The 19674-nt window shown below is 43.4% G+C and overlaps 1 protein-coding gene across 1 annotated transcript in view; it reads right to left on the minus strand.

Annotated features, from left to right (window-relative positions):
* LOC144755904 (G protein-activated inward rectifier potassium channel 1-like) overlaps positions 1-18614 on the minus strand; it is a 234661-nt gene extending 216047 nt beyond the window's left edge. The window contains exon 1 of the mRNA XM_078645290.1: positions 15731-18614. Coding sequence (XP_078501416.1) covers positions 15731-16444 — 714 coding nt within the window. The 5' untranslated portion in view covers positions 16445-18614. The remainder of the gene's footprint in view (positions 1-15730) is intronic.
* Between the last annotated feature and the right edge of the window lie 1060 nt (positions 18615-19674).

A 19674-nucleotide genomic window follows, 5' to 3' on the forward strand; every position in this document is an offset into this window, starting at 1 on the left:
TTACCGATTTTTGCATTTGGGATGATGAATCCCAAAAGCAAAAATAGCGCTCGCAAAGGGCCAGATTCTCAGAATCTGGCCCTTTGCGAGCCGATTTCGGCTTGATGAATCAGGCTGATTATCTCTGATCTGGAATTGGTGTTCCAACTACAATAAATACATCTTGGATTACATGATGCTGGACTTAACAAATTTGGCGACGAGTTGTTGGGACACCCGGAAGCCCACGGTGGAGTGATAGTGTCACCTCTTTTGGATTTTAGTCATTTCGCTCTTTTTGAAGATTTGGAGATGGTGTCTCATCGGAAATTTAGTCTGCTTCACATCGTAAGATCTGGGCTACTTCGCATCGTAAGACATTGGATGTCAAAGATTTTTATGGGGTTAAACTCTTACTGTTGCCCGGAGCTTGAAGCAGTTTATGTGCCGTGCATTTTCAAAAGTGCATTTTTTACTTGGGTGCGCCACGCGTGAGGGGCCGGAGCTGTGCCATTCTCCTTAGAATGCAAATCAGCATTTCGGGAACATACAGGTAGATGCATCAAGCATTTTTGCGAGCGCAAACGGTGTGAATCGCAAAATTCGGCCGTTTGCGCCCGCAAAAATGGCATTTGAGATGCATCAAGGGTTCATGCACTCGCAATTTAAGAATTCGCAAATAATTGCGAGTTCTCAAATTGCGATTGCATTTAAGGAATCGCAATTTGCGATTCCTTAAATGCAATGCATGAACCATTCCAAGATTGCGAATTCGCAATCTGGGGCCGCTATTTACCGCGAAGTCAAACTACGTGGTAAATAGCAAAAACTTCGAAATATGCACTTTAGTGTATTTTTCTAAGTTGTATATTACACACACACATGTCCTTGGGACATGTGTGTGCGCAACACCAGTGAACATTACCATTTCAGGTGTGCAACAGGGTGTCCTTTGGACACCCTGGCACCCTTGAAATTGCGGCACATTTGCGATTCGCTAATTGCTAATCGCAAATAAGGAATGAATGGGAAAGCCATTCCTTATTTGCGATTAGCAATTAGCGAATCACAAATAAGGAATCAGTAGGAATCACAAATAACATTGCGATTCCTGCATGCATCCCGTTTTGCGAGTCTTTAATAGCGAATCCTTAAATTTGCTATTAAGGACTCGTAAAACATAACTTTGATGCATCTGGGGGTTAATGCCGTAATTGACCTGGGCATATTCCACAGAGGCTTCGGATTTGCAGGCAGTTTCTGACTATGGCCCAGATGCATGAAGCTAAAAACTGCTCGCAAAGGGGCAGATTCTCAGAATCTGCCCCTTTGCGACCGGTATTATTGCATTTGGGATTTATCATCCCAAAGGCAAAAATGGCAAATGGAGAATTCGCTAAATTGCGATTACTTGCATTTAAGGAATCTCAAATTGAGGTTCCTTAAATGCAATGCATTAAAGTTTAAAAAATAGCGATTTCGCTAATAGGGCTCGCAAATTACCATGAAGTACAACTTCAAGGTCATTTGCAAAAAGTTTGAAAAATGCACTAAAGTGCATTTTTTAAAGTTTCATGTTGCACACACACATGTCCTAAGGGCATGTGTGTGCGCAAAATATGTGCACAGATCAATTTCAGGGGTGCAACAGGGTGTCCTTTGAACACCCCTGCACCCTTGAAATCGCATTCTCATTTTGCGATTCGCTAATTGCGATTGGCAAATTGAAAATTCTTCCCATTCATTCCTATGGGCCTACAGGCTCATAGGAATGAATGGGGAGGTATTCCTTAATTGCGACTCGCAATTTGCGAATCGCAATTAAGGAATTTTAAGAAATCGCTATTTTTAAAGTGATTTCTTCTTGCATACCATTTTGCTATTCCTTATTAGCGATTCCTTATTTTTCGCTAATAAGGAATCGCAAAATTGATGCTTGATGCATCTGGGGGTATGGTCAAGCCCACGTCGACTCTACATGCCTCTATGTGCCGCCATATTGAAAGGCTCGCACCTCTGCCGGCAACTTGAGTTCAAGTACAGATCGCATTTCTCCTGCCAGTCTGCATTTTTTTTAACAACGTTTCAAAACTTCAGCAGACTCTAGCGCGTGTGGTAGTAAGTGTTTGGAGTGATTTGGAAAATATAAAAGGTATTCCTGTTGCCTTTGTTTAAAAAAAAAACTGTCTATCTGGTATCTGTCACTTCAAGTGGGCAGTGAACTAGTCCCTTGCTGTGTAAAGCAAGGACACTGCACCTTTCGGTCTCCACATGCTCAGTTTGGAACATGCTAGTTATCTTTTAGATTTGATGGGTATTATCTGCATTCAGGCAACTAGTCCATCGGGTGGAGAGTGGACACTGTTTGTTGATCTTTCTCCCACCACTTACACAATGGCAACTCATAATTTTTCTCTATGACCCCCACAAGCATTTTGCCTGCAGGAGGCAATCCGTGTAGGAAATGGAGTGAGTGGAAATCGTATTTAAAACATTTTTGGGACACAATTGATGAAATGGAGAAGATGAAAGCAGAAAGGAAAAATATAATTTTCTTTTATTCCGTGGGACCTGAGGGGTTAAAAGTATGTGGGCAAATGAAAGAATATACTGGTGGTGGGGATCCAAATGTATTTGATAATGCTTTACAGGACTGTGACAACCATTTTGCACCTAAAGTGTATATTGGGATTGTATGATTTACATTTTTTCAACTTTAACAGGAGTCTGGTGAAACTATTGATGAGTGTGAGGCTGCACTCAAAAAATTGGCTGCTGATTGCAATTCGACCAGCTTCTATGGGACCAGGTGGTCACGCATGCTTGTGATCCAGCAATCCAAGAGAGATTGTGGATTAATGAGAATGCTGGTTTGGAGGACATTTTAGCTAGTGTGAGGAAAGCTGAAGTTTCTATCAACAGTGATAAAGCTCTAAAGGCAGAGTGTAAGGATATAAGTGAAGAAGTGATAGGAAAAGTAAAGAACAAAGTTTTGAGCACATCTAGGAAGGATGGTTCTAGAGTACAAGAATTTACTAAAAAAGACCATGTTAAGGTGCATGAATTCACAAAAAAAGAATGCTTTAGATGCTATAGGTGTGATAGTGCCTCAAATTACACATTACACATCACATTTGACCTCAAGTAAATTTTGTCCAGGGCTCAAGCAAATGAGTTCGGCATGTGGAATGACTTAGCATATTGCAAAAGTTTGCAAGAAAAAGAAAGGGTTGAAGGTTAAATGCGTGGATGGGGCAAGTTCAAATGAGGAGAAAGATATTGTTAAGAAAATCATGCATTGTGACGTAAACAGTAAGGTGCAACAGGATTTATTTGTTTTAAATATCAACGATAATGTTGCTTGGGATAAGAAGAAACCTATATGTTTGATGTCCATAGGGGGAGTGGAGGTACAAATGTATGCAGATTCTGGATCTTCATTTACGATTGTCAACGAGGATGTGTGTAACAAAAAATGTGTTGGTAATTTAGGAAGTAATGTGCAGGAACCAGATATAAATCCTGAAGGAATTTCGGGAGAAAAGAGTGATTTAATTGGTTTTAAAACATTGGTTTTCCGATTTAAGAATAGAGAATCGATAGAGACACTGTACATTGCAAAAAAAGGTCCTTGCGGACAAGGTTGGAGAGACCAACGTGATCTGCACATTATCCCAAATCCAAATAGTCCAGAGCCAGTTCTGGCTATTGATGAAGGTGAGAGTGTTCGGTATAAGATGCTTAAAAAATGTACACAATTTTTTAGTGGAAAAATCGAAATGCTAAAGAATTTCGAACACTACATTGTCTTAAAAAATAGTGCTTGTACAAAAATGCATAAAGCTAGGTATATACTGGTACTTCTGAGGGAAGAAGTGGAGAAATAATTGGAAAAGTTGGTTGGAGCTGACACAATAGAGCCTATTGAATTTCTTCAGAGAGTGTAGATTTCTCCAGTCCTAGTGGCGATACGCTCTAATGGGAAGATTATAATTTGTATTGACTTTGGCCATGTAAACAATAAAATCATGGTTGATAAATTCCCATTGCCCAAGATCTCAAAAATGTTTACATTGGTAAAGGATGCCAGGTGGTTTTCTACAATAGATCTGTCAGCTACATACCGCCAAATTCGATTGAAGGAGGTGAATAAACCTAACACAGTGTTCATAAATCCCATGGGCTGTTTTCAGCACAAAAGATTACCTTTGGGATAGTTTCTGCATCAGCCATCTTCCAAAGAGTCATGCTTCCACTTTGAAAGAATCAAGTCCTTAACCCCTTGAGTGCTTGTGACGAGCTCAGCTCGTCATGAGGCACAGTGGAGCTGCACTTGGAGCGGCCGTTGGAACGTTCGCACGCGGGGATAATTTCCCCGCTGTGCTGAACGTTCCAAAACGGGTGTGGCTGTGACGAGCTCAGCTCGCCATGAGTGCAGCTCCACTGTGCCTCGTGATGACCTCAGCTCATCACAAGCACAGCGGCGCGGTGCGCGGCCCCCCTCCCCCCGCACAGCGGGGGGGAAACACCCCGCAGTGAAGGGGTTAAATAGGTTTGGGCTTGTAGGACCACCATTCATGATGCTTTTGAGTGTGTCTCCTTCCGAGGTGATGAGAGGTAGGAGTGCGAAGTCTAAATGTAATTTGGAGTGGTTAATACAAAGCACTGTTTGTAATGTGTCCATGGAAGAAGAATAAGAAATCTTTTGATTGCAAGAGGGGCTCAAAGAATGTGAAGATTGGTGAAGGCATGTGGGTGAAAGTGAGAATTCCATGGAAACTAAAAACAGGTGAGAGCCAGTTCTCTGGTCCTCCTCAAGTGACAGAGGTTTTACGAAATGTAGTCCGTCTTAGTGATAGGAAAGTTTGGAAACTCAGAAGGATTGCTGTTTTGAAAGGGGAACATAGTGTGTGTATAAAGAGGATTTTAGATGTTTGGGTGATAAGACCTCTGAACACTGTAAGGAAATTGATCAAGATGTGGATGTTGAGAAGGAGGGTACCACGAGCCAGGAGGTGGACAATGGTAACGAAGAAGTAGTGACAGAATTGATTGATAGGGAAACGGGGGTAAAGAATAAGCTTGTACCCATCAGAAAGTGACATCGATGTCAGTGAGTGTTTTAATGACATTGTGAAGGAAAGTGAGAAGGCAATGGAAGTCCTTAGTAGGGTGTGTGCCAGACCTAAATGGATGTCTGATTTTGTGTGTGATACAGAAAAACCTTAAGACATTTTATTTTGTTATCTTTTTTTTATTTTATTATTTTAAGAGGGAAGATGCGTTGTGCTATGCTTTAACAATATATTGTAGATTGGTATTCAATTTAGGCAATGTGTTCAGCTATGTTTATTTTTGTAAACCTACTTTCATTCCATCTGCTTATTATACAGAGTTCTAGAGCATTCCCTCTGAGTACACGGAAAGCTGCTGGAGTGGAAGACGGTCTCAGGATGTTAGATCTGATCTGTAATTGGCGTTCCAACTACAATAAATACATCTTGGATTACATGGTGTTAGACTTTACAGTGTTTCAAGGCAGTATCAGTCGCATGGGTGTAGCAAGAGACAGTCTCACTGGAGTGAACACAATGAGACAGTCATGAGCCTAACGAGGCAGTTTCACCAGCTGTAGCATAGTGAGGAAATCTCACCCACAAGTGTAGTGAGGCAGGCTCACCCGCATGACCGGATCGAAGGACAGTCTTGAGCTTAGTAAAACAGTAATGAGGGTAGTAAAGCAGTCAGTCTAGTCTGACTCACATGGGTGTAGAGAGAGACAGTCTCGCCCAAATGAGGCAGTCTCACCCGCTAGAGGGTAGCGATTCAGTCTCACTTTCTCCAGAATGGGCTGGACGTGAGCACAACTCTAAAAATAATAGCACAAGTCGTTCAACCATATTTATTTACTTATTTATAGCGCAAGCGAATCATCCCCAAGGGGATCTCTCGGCACTTCGAGAAATGATTACTCCTTGGGCGTGCTCATCTAAAACAACCAGGTCTTTAGTAGTTTCTTAAAACTGGTTAGCTCACCGCAGGCCCTGATGTTCTGTGGCAAACTATTCCAGTGTCTGGCAGCCAAATATGAGAAGGCTCTTCCCCCGATCCTGGCCCTATGTATTCTTTGGATGCGCAAGAGATTGCAGTTATTTGATCTTAGCTGTCGGACTGGTTGGTCCCATATGAGTTGGTTTTTAAGATAGGCAGGGCCTTTTCCCTGTAGTGATCTAAAGACCACACAGAGCATCTTAAAGATAGCTCGTTTCCTGACCAGGAGCCAGTGAAGCTGGCTCAGCGGAGGGCGCGGAAGGAGTCTGCGCCGGCTTGCTAAGGGCAAGGCGGGCTGCCGTGTTCTGCACCAACTGTAGTTTAGATATTAGATCTTCCCTTATTCCCACAAGCAATGAATTACCGTAATCAAGTTGACTCACCGGGAGTGACTGGATAAGGGTTTTTCTTGCTAAGAGAGGAATCCAGGCTGTGCAAGTTGAGGATTGGATTGCCACAATCGATCTGGAACAGAAAGTAGCCCCTCAGACTGCGGCTCGCCGGGGTATGAATAATGCCTGTATGGCCAGCCCAGCTTTTCTACTAGTTAGACTTTCTTGATGGGATATTGTCCCCAGTCCTTGATGCCTGACCTGCAGTATTCTTCAAGTGTAGACACACCTGGAGCATTAGTCCTAGAGACCTCACTACAGCCCTTCCATTCATGACTTTCCATCGGTGTGGCGCATGCGTGTGCTCTAAGCTGATATGCTTGTGCCTTATATGAGTTTACAGGAAACCTCCTTACCATCCTGATATGTTCACTTTGTGTGTGTGTGCACGCGCTCGGCACCCACAGTTTATAAAGAAGTGGTAGCTCTGTCTGGATCGGTTAGTGAATGAGGAAATCATTTGCTGTATTCTAATAATGTTTGCAGCGATTGCCCAATTTGCACAACTACAAGAAAACATGTAATTTGCTCCTGTATGTTTTCAAGCAGCTCGGTCAGAGGGTCAAAGGTTATAGGGATACATCAAAATAGAAGAGTTTAAATAAATTCATTGTGTTAATTTGGGAACGCTACCTCCAGTGACAGCTCCTCCGCTATGGCGAGGGGCATCGTCCCACTGCTTTCTCACAGTGCGAGAAGTAAAAACATAAAGTAGTAATAACTTATAGTTATTACCATTTTATGTTTCTTTGGTGGTTGGGAGAGGCTGCTCTGCTTACGGAGCAAGGCAAGGCAGGAGTAGTTTGCCCACTCCTGAGTGTGCAATGACTGTTTGGTCAGCCCTCTCGGGCCGCCCAAACCAGTCATGCGCACTTTCCCCTTCTCCATGCAGGCTGCATTACAGCCTGCATGGAGTACATGCCCACCCCTTCAGCCCCTGGCTGGGCGCTGTGTCATGGTGCTCAGACCAATCACAACACTGCCTTGCAAGGTTGTGATTGATGTAGGGGAGGGAGCCTGGCTGCCTGCTTCCTGTTCCTGTCCGAGTCGAAGGCCGGAGAGCAGGAGCAAAGAAGACGCAGGACCCGGCCTCAAGGTAAGTTTTTATTATTTTTTTCAATATGACCCCCACGCGACCCCCCCGCTTGACCCTCCCCCGCGCTTCTCCCTCCCCCCACGCTTCTCCCTCACCCGTGCCTGCTCCTTCACCCACGAGCCATGCCGGCCGCAACTGGCTACCTCAAAGAATTCTGAGAAGGACCTCGAGGTAACAGTCGCACCGTAGAAATTCTGTCAATCCCTTAATCAATCATTGGTCCCAAATTTCCCATGTACACACAGACCACTGTTTTCTATATTCTTTCATAAAACCGGTGTAATTCTGATTAATGGTTTTGCTCTATATTTAAATATAAAATGTACCGATTTGGCAGACATTGCCATGCTGCACTCTGATAGGCTCTCGGAAATATTATTTGGGATATTATTTATTAAGTTATTCTCCATGTGCTCAAATGATGCAAAACCATGCAAAGCATTGAGTCTATTTACTGACAATTATAATAGCCATGGGGTGGCACAACGTTGTGCAGTACTCTGTGAGCGCTCATGCCTCCATCAGTAAATCTACGCCCTTATTTGCAGTCTGCATAACCCATCCTGTAAAAAGCAGAAACATAGTCTATGTGGGAGTATATCAGCCGCATAATTTTCACTGTGGCAATCAGGGCACACCCCACACAGCTAGAAAATGCCCTTATTTACCATCGAAACAATGTTCTGTAGCTTCCAAAGATTTGAAACCTCAATAAACAAAGTCTGAAGACGTCAACAATTTGAGAATTTCAAACAAAATTGAAAGACATTTTCTAGTACCATCATCCTTGAACCAAGTATTTTTGGAGCCTTGGTAAAATGACCTTTTGCTATTTGGGTACAACCTTATCATCAGCAAAATGGTGATTTTTTGCTGTGTGGGGCCCTCTTGAGGCCATTATAAGTGGTGCCATGAACCATCTGTTTCTTTCTAATTGCCTTAGAGCCACATCTGCACTCATTACCATAATTACACATCTAGAAGGGCATTTCATTTAACATACGCTACAACCTTCCAGCTTGTCTTAATATATAACTGAAAAAAATAAAAATGTGCAGATTAACTTACCTTAAGTAACAATATAGTTAGATCAAAGAATTAAAAACCTCGGAAATTGGCCAGTTGTGGCTGGCATTGAAACCATTAGGTCACGGATGTCAATTCACAAATATTCCAGGGGTAGTGGAAGTGACATCACAAGCCCTTTGACCTTTTTCACCCACACACATGCTTACACATAAACACCCATTCACACTCACACACACTCTCTCTCACGTAAACACACTCTTCCCCGCAAGCATGCACATAATATACATTTAAAAGCATTTTTCTTTACATACCTCAGCAGCCAGGGAAAGTCATAACTAATTGCTCTATTACCCTAATAGTGAATAATGGAATATTATTCACTATTAGTTTAATGAAAAATAATTGACACAAAAAGAGAGTGGAGCAGCTGCGGCCGGTAGTGGGAGTACCGGCCGGGCGGGACGTGGGGAGGGGGAGGGACAGGATGGGGGGTAGTAATTGATGGATTACGGACTTTAACAGGTAAGTAAACATATAAATAAATATTTCAGATTTTTTTTATTCTTTACTCTGGCTTTAGAGTACCTTAATGTAATTCTGGATACACACACTCATACACATCGCCCCCCCTAATGTCATACGTTTACATATGCAAATCAGCCATGAACTGTAATGGAATTTGTTTTTACTGTTCTTACTCTTCATGCTCCTTGATACTGGGATAGGTTGTAGAATGGATCGAAGCAATTATTATTGCACTTTTGGTAAGTACCTAAACATATTACAGGGACTAGCTACATAGTACGATGGCCCTCACAGATATAGGGCCATATAGGTAATTTCAATTTACTGATTCCTTAATAGTGATTATTACCGATTCGCTATTAAGGACTCTGTAAATGGAATGTAGGTAGGATTCGCTAAAATATTAGCGATTCCTTAATATTCCTTAATCCTTAATAACAAATTGGTAATTCCGATTCATTATTAAGGAATACCTAGCCATTCATCCCTATGGGCTAGGAGGCCCACAGGAATGAATGGGAAGAGATTCACTATTAGCGATTCGGTATTATCGAATCATTAATAGCGGGAGGTATTTCAAGGGTGCGAGGGTGTCCAAAGGACACCCTGTTGCACCCCTGAATTGTGCATGTGTGCACATGTGGCACACATACATGCTCTAAGGGCAAGGATTTGTGCCACATGGCACATAAAAGATGCAAAAAATGTATTTTTGTAAGGAAATCGCTATTTACCACCAACTTGGAGTTGGTGGTAAATAGAGATTCCTTAAGGATGAGGTGCACTGTTTTCAGTGCTACCTACATTGCATTTAAGGAATCGGTATTTCTGATTCCTTAAAAGCAAGAGCAAAATAAGGATTCACTATTTACTGATTCCTTATTTTGCATGTAGGTTTTCATCTACATCGCACATGGCTAAATACTGGTCGGTAACGTTGAAATTGACAGAATTTCGGCTTTTCCGACCGGTATTTTGCAACCTACATCTGGCCCATGGTCTTTATCTGGTTTTGTCAAGGTTTACCAACACTACAAGGACCAGTACAGTCCCCACTTTGTGGGTTAAGCATGTCCACACATGAACATGTACACATATAAATGCAAGAATATATATGGATGCTTACATAGGCAGTCTACTTTCATAATGCAGTAAGCTGTGGACCTGAATGGTATTTGCCAATTCAAGTTTTGGGTTACTTTCACCCATGATATGCTCTATTCCCAACTTCCCAACAGGGCCGAGTAGAATTACTTCAAGTGTAATTTATATATACAAAATTGCTTCGTCTATGGGAAAACTTGGTCCTAACTATAATTACCTACTATATATATATATATATATATATATATATATCTATATATAGTAGGTATATATATATACTATATATATAGTAGGTAATTATAGTTAGGACCAAGTTTTCCCATAGACGAAGCAATTTTGTATATATAAATTACACTTGAAGTAATTCTAATCGGCCCTGTTAGGAAGTTGGAAATAGAGCATATCATGGGTGATTTATATATCCATATATATATATATATCCAAACACAGCATTCTCCTGTTCCGGAGCCCCCTACCCTTCAGGGCGGCCTCATTAGATGATGGACTCAAGCAGTCCATCCAAACACCAGTAAGTGTGAAAAAAGAAAGATGAGGCCCATTATTGGCAATGACGCTTTTATTCAGAATCAGCAGCACGACATCCTTCCTGTTACCTAACGTTTCAGCCTCACTGGCCTTGCTCACAGGTGGAAGGTTGAATGATTAACTCGCCAGGTGCGCTTGTGCATGCTTTTAGAGAATTCTTAGGTCACGTGGCTGCATATTAAAATACAAATCCCATAGTGCACTGCCAAATGTCACAGAAAATACGATCTAGCAGTCCTTGTTATTTCAGAGTTTCTAAACTTGGAAGTTCTTACTTTCGTGGCAGTAGCACTGATGTTGGTGTGGAATCCTTTGCTAGGAACAGCCAGGTGAGTTGTTATCACTTGCAGATTTCTTATATTTTGTCTTCCTTTATTTTTTCCAATGATCTAAACGAAGCCCCATTGCACCAGCACGATCAGAAATGGATGTACTCCATCCCGAATCCCATCCAACACGCGCTCTGTTTTTCGCCACAGTGGCATTCCTAAATAGGCTAGGCGCGTGAGTGGGTCGTGCTCCTCCATAAGATCCAAACACAGCATTCTCCTGTTCCGGAGCCCCCGACCCTTCAGGGCGGCCTCATTAGATGATGGACACGGAGCAGTCCATCCAAACACCAGCAAGTGTGAAAAAAGAGAGATATACAAAAATGCTTCGTCTATGGGAAAACTTGGTCCTAACTATAATTACCTAATATATATATATATATATATATATATATATATATATATATATATATATATGCAAAGCAAATCCTCGAACCTCCACGCCAACAGCGTAGCGAAAGAAGAGAACAGACCCCACGAATTCAGGCAAGATGTTAGATTTATTTGAGACCTTTCAAATGACGCGTTTCGAGTACCATGTACTCTTGTTCACACACCGTTAGAACAGTCAGCCTGTTATTTATATATGCTTTCTTTCCCTGACCCTTCCTAAGGGCCACACCTCCTGTCGTGCATCACATGACAGTGAAAATAAACATAGAAATGGGTGCTGGATTATGGATGGGAAAACAGACGACGTTTCTTGTTGTAATTACTTGATCACAACATAACATGAAAAATAATACAATATATAAAACAAATCAAATTTGTTTTTATAAAATGTATTGCGTCGTAAATTTAAAAAAAAATTTACATTGTGACATTTATAAAATATATTCATTTCCTACCCTAAAACATTGCACAAATCGCTTGAATGGCCTTTACACATATCATGACTGCATGAATGCAGATACCCAAAATAGGGGCTGTTAAAGTGACTGGTGCTTAGTTCTTGCTGCTTAAATGCAGATATCCCGAGGGATATAAAGTGACTAATGCAAATTCATATAAACTAACCACCAGCTTAATGCTGGACATTAAAAGCCTTGATCCACTTGGTCATGTGATGTAAACATTTGTGTGACAACTCACTTTGTGAAACCCACGAGCTGTGTCTAAAGTATTTATTAAAAATTCAAATTTCATGAATTTACATATATCATAAATATCAAGACCTATGTACAATTATATACAAAAACATATATATATATAATGTAAAATAACCACCACATTGATTTGTGCTCATATGTACATGTGTTAAATGTGAGTGAGAGAATTTGAAAAAATTGATTCTTTTATGAAAAAATTAATTAAATAAAGCTGATAAAGAATGTTTAATTTTTCACATTGTGTACAGTTTTAAAAGAGAGATATTGCAAATTCCATAAACACACGTCTTATCAAAATATTATCAAATGTATACAAAGTAGTAAACTACTGCCGTGTGTATAGAATTATTTGCTCAGTGGGCTATTGATGTTGGAATCGGATTACAGCGTGAATCCAAGACCCAATAATAAAGTAGTCAAGACTTATAAAATCCAATACACAGAAAAACTCCACCTGCAAAGACGTTACTGAGGGAGACATTTATAGAAAATTGTGTAAGTCCTCTGTGTCATTGAGACCATATGGTTGTTTAGTGTCCAATGCCACAATGTACTGGGTCTCCAACTTTCTGAGTAATTTGTCCCTGTCGCCACCCCGTCTTAAAGAGGGCACTGCATCAAGGACAAAATAACTCAAACACGCAAGATCCCTGGCGTGCACCAAGTCAAAGTGCCGTGCCACGGGGTAGGCTGAGTCATGATTTACTATTGCACGGAGATGCTGCAGTATCCTCACGTGCACCTGCGACCCGGTGCTACCTACATAGCTCAAGCCGCAGGCGCAGGTCAGGACATATACAGCAAACTCCGTGCGGCAGTTGAAATTGCCCTTTATTGCAGTCTTGGTACCAGAGAACGGATTGTCATAATGGGTGGTATTTTGTCCAAATGTACATGCACGGCATGAACTACATTTGAAGAAGCCCTTCCTGGTGAGCCAGTCACTGCCACTGACTAGCTCTGGGCTTGGTTTGACTAACTTGCTGTGCATGCTGTAGGCTTTTTTGAAGGTGACAATGGGTCTATCTGAAACTCTTGAGCTTAACACACCATCTGTTTTTAAAATGGGCCAATGCCTATTGATGATGGATTTGATTTGCCTTTGTTGGCGGCTATAGGTAATAATTAGCCTGGGTGATTGGTCAGGAGGTGCCGCCACAGGAGACTTTGGTGACAAGAGAGATGTTCTAGACCTTTCCTGAGTTTTTGTTAGTGCCTTGGAAAGGGTAGTCTCACTGTAACCCCTAGCCCTCAAACGTTCCATCATGGCTGTCGCGCCCTCATCAAATTTCTCATTGCTATTGCAGATTCGTTTCAATCTCAACAGTTCTCCCAACGGTATGCTTTCAATCACGTGTCGGGGATGTCCACTGCTGGCATGCAGTATGCTATTGCCAGCAGTGGGTTTGCTATATAGAGAAGTCATGATGTTACTCCCAATGATGTCAATTTGGACATCTAAAAATTGGGCCGATTGTCTGCTTATGTTGGAAGTAAAAAATAGATTACTGGTGTTGGTATTAAGAGCTTCGACAAATTGTTCTGCACTTGAAATGTCACCTTGCCATATACAAAAGACATCGTCAATAAATCTCATCCAGTATATAACATTGTTGTAACCTAGTGTTGCTACAAGATCCCGCTCCTCCCACCAGCCCACGTGTAAACACGCGTAGCTGGGGGAGAAGCAGGATCCCATCGCAACACCTCTGATCTGTTTCCAAATGTCTTTGCCATACATGAAAAAATTGTTGTTAAGACACCAGTTTACTAGATCACATAACATTTGATCTAGCAGTCCTTGTTATTTCAGAGTTTTTAAACTTGGAAGTTCTTACTTTCGTGGCAGTAGCACTGATGTTGGAGTGGAATCCTTTGCTAGGAACAGCCAGGTGAGTTGTTATCACTTGCAGATTTCTTATATTTTTTCTTCCTTTATTTTTTCCAATGATCTAAACGAAGCCCCATTGCACCAGCACGATCAGAAATGGATGTACTCCATCCCGAATCCCTTCCAACACGCGCTCTGTTTTTCGCCACAGTGGCATTCCTAAATAGGCTAGGCGCGTGAGTGGGTCGTGCTCCTCCATAAGATCCAAACACAGCATTCTCCTGTTCCGGAGCCCCCGACCCTTCAGGGCGGCCTCATTAGATGATGGACACGGAGCAGTCCATCCAAACACCAGTAAGTGTGAAAAAGAGAGATATACAAAAATGCTTCGTCTATGGGAAAACTTGGTCCTAACTATAATTACCTAATATATATATAATATATATATATATATGTATATGTATGTGTATATATATATATATATATATATATATATATATATATATATATATATATATATATATATACAAGCGAACATGACGCTAAGGAGGACGCCCTGTAAATATATTCCAAATGGTAGCAGCCCCTGCCTCAAGGAGCAACAACGAGCCCACCAGCTGGTTAGTAGTGTAAAATCCTTTATTTTTCAGAGAGTACAGCCTAACGCGTTTCAACGTACACGGCGTCTTAATCATATGCGACATGCGGTATGGTCAGCTGTTCTTCTAAACCACAATATGTAAACACTGAAGATGGACAACGAATGCCTTCAGTCATGTAACTAGTTTTTAACTAAAGTAGTTCATTATTTCGGGTGTCATGGTCTCGTTGTACATCTTCAGCGTTCTGCAATGAAAGTTTCGGGGTGATTTGTCAAGCAGGGTGCCGAGAAAAAGCGAGGGGTCCACAAACGATTTTTCCCTGTGCAATATCTATGAGGATTTTGCACATTTTAGACAGCTACAGGCGGAAACGCTGTGCAGATTTACACCAAATTTGGCAGAAAGCTAGGTCTTGGTCCAGAAAGAGCCCTATTTGTAATTTGGTGTACATCTGTTCAGGCACGTGGCTCTTCCGCGAAGCCACAGGTAACAATTATATATTACTTTACATTAAAAAAAATATACAAATTCACAGGAAAAAAAAAGGTTACAGGGACATTATAGCTAGGTTTGCGCTTTACCCATACAAAACCATGGAAATTTAGAAGTTATAATTATAGTTATACTTAGGTAAAGAAACTATAACTCGTGCCATTAAGTAACTTTAGGCCACACATTTTTGTTCCTTACCATGAGTATAAGTATAACTACAACTGCTTAATTTCTATGGTTCTGTGTAGGTAAAACGTGAACCTAACTACCTAACTACAACGTCCCTTTAACCTTTGTTTTTTTAGTATGTGTGTGTGTGTGTGTATATATATATACATTTTGTTGCACAAAATGCTGTTGAATTAAAACTCTTATTTCACAGAGAACCATGACATATGAAAGATATTTCACAACTAGCTTCATCATAATGATACCCCCAAACCGCTTTGAAGAGATTTAGCATTGTGAATTGTTTAATATAACTTCTTTACATGAACAGTAAACAAAATCTGACCATTCTAATTTGAAACAGTGCCAATTGTGAGCTGTATATCGTAGACAACAGCTTCACAAATCTCTCCATTCTACAGATAGAATGTTTTTAACAAAGCAAAAGAGTTTTTCTCTAAAATTCAACATTCTTACCTTGATAACCTTGCATCTGATCTGGGCTGATACCATGTGGCTGTTTCGCAGGTTGCCCACCCGGAACATTAGGCATAGCCGCCCGTCTCGCTGGGAGATAACAGCATCGTGGCTGAACATGAGGGTCTCTGCCCTCTTCTTGGGCTGGGACATCTTGATGAACATGCACCCAATGAGGAAGGCGTCGACTATGGAGCCCAGCAGTGACTGGAAGAGGAAGAGGATGATGCCCTCCGGGCACTTCTCTGTGATGTACCGGAAGCCATAGCCAATGGTGGCTTCTGTCTCAATAAAGAAGAGAAAGGCAGAGGGGAAGTTGTAAACGTTCGCCACACAGGGCGTATAGTTGTGGTCATGAGCACGGTTGAGGTCCCCACGGATGTAGGCAATGATCCACCACATAGTTGCCATGACAAGCCATGCGATGGTGTAGGTGAGGATGAAGATGAGCAGGTTCCATCTCCACTTGAGGTCCACCAGGGTGGTGAAGAGGTCGGTCAGATACCTGCTGCTCTCACCCCCCAAGTTCCCATGCTGCACATTGCATCGCCCATTCTTGTCCACGAATCGCTGTCTTTTCTTCCTGGCAGCGGGAGTGTACCCACTGCTGCCTCTTGAAGTGTTCACCACCTGGTACTCCTCCCCAAATTTCCTCCTCAGGGCAGACATTGCTCCGGTGGACCGCCGGGGGCTGGCCGGGCTAGACGTGGCCATGGATGGATTTGGCTGCTTCCCAGGGGACCAGCATGTTTATTGACCTGATGGAGCTCAATGCTTATCCAGATGGGTGCAACCCACCTTACATCCTTGTCTGAGCGCCATCCAGAGGAGTCAGTAGCAACAAATGGGGGGGGCTTGCTTCTGTGTACTGTAGCATCATGATAGCGCTTGTTCAGTCTGATAGCCACAGAGAAGGAGCGTTCCTCCTTCCAAAAGAAACATAGAGCTCTCTAAGTCTCAGACAGAGTGGGATACACACTCGTCTCAGTCTGTGATATTGCACAATGGATATCTCTTGAGCAAGAATACAGTCAAAAACACAGCAGGACAAAGCAGGCTACAGAGCTCCAATACCATGTGAAAACTTGACTCACCCTTACGGCTCAAAATATAACACTTTACAATTCTCCCAGGCCTAAAGATAGCACACTACAGCTTGTCCAGTGCCAGATATATCACACTATATTTTGGGCAGTCCAAAATAAAGCATGACAGAGCTGTACGTTAGAGCTTCCTTAAATCAGATATTGCATGCTAGGGGTCTCCCACCCAGATTGTGCAGGTTAGAGTTCTCCCACACAGACTGTGAAGGTAAAGCTCTCCCACCCAGATTTGGAAGGTTAGAGCTCATCCACCCAGGTTCTGGAGGTTGGAGCTTCCTTGGATCCCATATTGTGTAGGTTAGATCTATCCCACCCAGAATGTAAGGGTTAGAGCTTCACTAGAACCTGCATGGAGAAGATTAGAGCTCTCCAACCCAGATTGTGAAGGTTAGGTCTCTGCCACCCTGATGATGGATGTTAGAGGTTATTTAGATCCCAGATGTTGAAGGTTAGAGCTCTTCCACCCAGATGTTTGGCATTAGCTCTTTCTTCGAACCAAGACTGTGAAGTTAGAGCTCTCTCGCCCAGATTGTGACGGTTAGGGCGCTACCATCCAGATGTTGGACCTTGGGGCTTCCTTATCTTCCAGACTGTGAAGGTTATAACTTTTCCCACCCAGATTGTGATGGATAGAGTTCTCCCACCTAGCTGATGGGATTTTGGAGCTTCTTTAGAACCCAGATTGTGAAGGTTAGAGCTCTCCCACCCAGATTGTGATGGTTAGAGCTCTCCCATCCAGATTGTGAAGGTTAGAGCTTTTCCCACCCTGATTGTGATGGTTACAGCTCCCCCACCCAGATTGTGAAGGTTGAAGCTTTTCCCACCCAGATTGTGAAGGTTAGAGCTCTCCCATTCAGAAGTTGGACGTTGGAGCTTCCTAAAATATCGGATTGCGAAGGTTAGATGTTGCAGGTAAGAGCTCAACCAGCCCTGGTTTTTAATATTACAATACTCCGACGCCGGTTTTGCACGTTACAGGTCTTTCACTGGTGTGTGATAAATCTCTTTCAGCTCTCCCATATGCGGACGCCACAGCTCTCCCGGCTCAAATGTTTCACGTTTAAGCTTTGCTAGTCTGATAAAAATGCACGCCTCCACACTAGAGCCCTCCTAGTCTGAAAAGGTACCACAAATTATCCCGAAACAGTTTTGCACATGAGAATTCTCCCCACCCAGGCGCTCCCCATAGAGGTCTGCCCGTCCGATCCCTGCAGCCCAGAGCTCTCCCAGCCCTGATGCCCCGCTTGAGAGTTCTAGTCCCGGCCCAGCTGTTGCAGTTCGGAGTTCTCCCAGCTCGGATATTGCACGGCAGAACTGCCCCACTTCTGTATGTTTCAAGTCGGAGATATCTGCCCTGCCCGGATGCTGCACGTTAAAGCTCTCCCAGAGCGGTGTATTGCACGTGAGAGCGAACCCGCCAGCCCAGCAAATACGCGTTGCTTCTCCCCCACGACGGTATGTTGCCTGGTAGAAACTCTCACAGCTCCGAGCGCTACGTGTCAGAAATGCAGAAATATATAGTGCTTGCAGTCGGACGTGCATGAACATAGAGCGCTCTTACAGCACGCAGTAGCCCGGGGCTAGCTTCTGCGCAGAAATATATAGTGAGGCATGGATCCCCCTGCTCCCGCGGGGCTCCCAGACCGAGACCCCGACATGTAAAGCTCATTAGCATTCAGATGTAGCAAAATACAAAGCCCCTGGTCCCATGAATAAAACAGAGCTCTCCTGCCCGAGACGGACCAGCCCCACCCCGCCCCCCTCCCAGCTGTAAATTAAAAGGAGCTGCTGGGCACTGGAATGAAGCTCGCGAGACGGTTTCTATCCCCAGCCGTGGTGGGAGCGCTGACTCCCTCCGTCTCAGATGCTCCTCAATAGAGCGCTCCTATAGGCGGCCCGTCGTATATCCGAGGTGTCTCAGCTCCGGGCAGCTCAATAGAGCTAATTTATGAAATACTCCGAGATAAACCGCCCTAGGCAACAGAAAACACCCCAACCCACTTGAGCCCAAGATGTCCCCGCAGGCTGCTCCTCCTGACACCTCTCCCAGGCAGGACAGGTCCAGGTCAAGAGACCCCCACTGGGGGGGGCCTCCTCCTCCCTGAGATGCCCACAGTGGGCGAGCTCCCTCCCCCGAGAAGATGCCCACAGCGGGATCCTCTTTCCTCCCTAAATTGTCACAGTGGGGGCGCTCTCCCTCCCCTGCGATGTCCACTGCTGGGAAGCCCTTCCCCCCCTAAGATGCCCACACTGGGGGAGCTCTTCCTCCCTAAGGTGCCTGCACTGGGGGACCTCTTACTCCCTGAGATGCCCAGAGAGTGTGTGTGTGTGTGGTGGGAGGGGAGGGGGGGCAGAGGGCTCTTCCAGTCAGATATGGCCCCAGAGGAGCGTTCCGAGAGCAGAAAACATCTCTTCCCCCGTAGAGTGCGCCTACGACCACAAGACCACCTCTGGAGCCCTCTTCCAGCCCCAGATGTTCCCAGCGGAGCGCTCTTTAAAACGAACCCCCCTCCCTATGCTGCACGCATCTCACCCAGATGCACCGACCGGGGCAGTATTCCAGCCTGAGCTACCCTAGAGAGCTCCTTCCTGCGCGAGCTTCCAGTGTAGGGGCTTCTCGGGTCCGAAGTCCTGCCAGTGTTGCGCTCTCCTAGCCTGTGAGAGAGCGCAAACTGATATAAATGTATGAGTACATCACACTTACCTATAGTAAGCACAAGTCATGATGAGAAATGCCATGAGTGCTAATAGTATCTGAAATTATATTCTAAATGTATAGCTAATATAGAGATTTAAGTAGAAGTGGAACTAATACAGAAATGTGTGACATTATATGATTTT

This window comes from Lissotriton helveticus, chromosome 5_1 (genome assembly GCF_964261635.1).
Source record: "Lissotriton helveticus chromosome 5_1, aLisHel1.1, whole genome shotgun sequence".
Classification (NCBI taxonomy): Eukaryota; Metazoa; Chordata; class Amphibia; order Caudata; family Salamandridae; genus Lissotriton; species Lissotriton helveticus.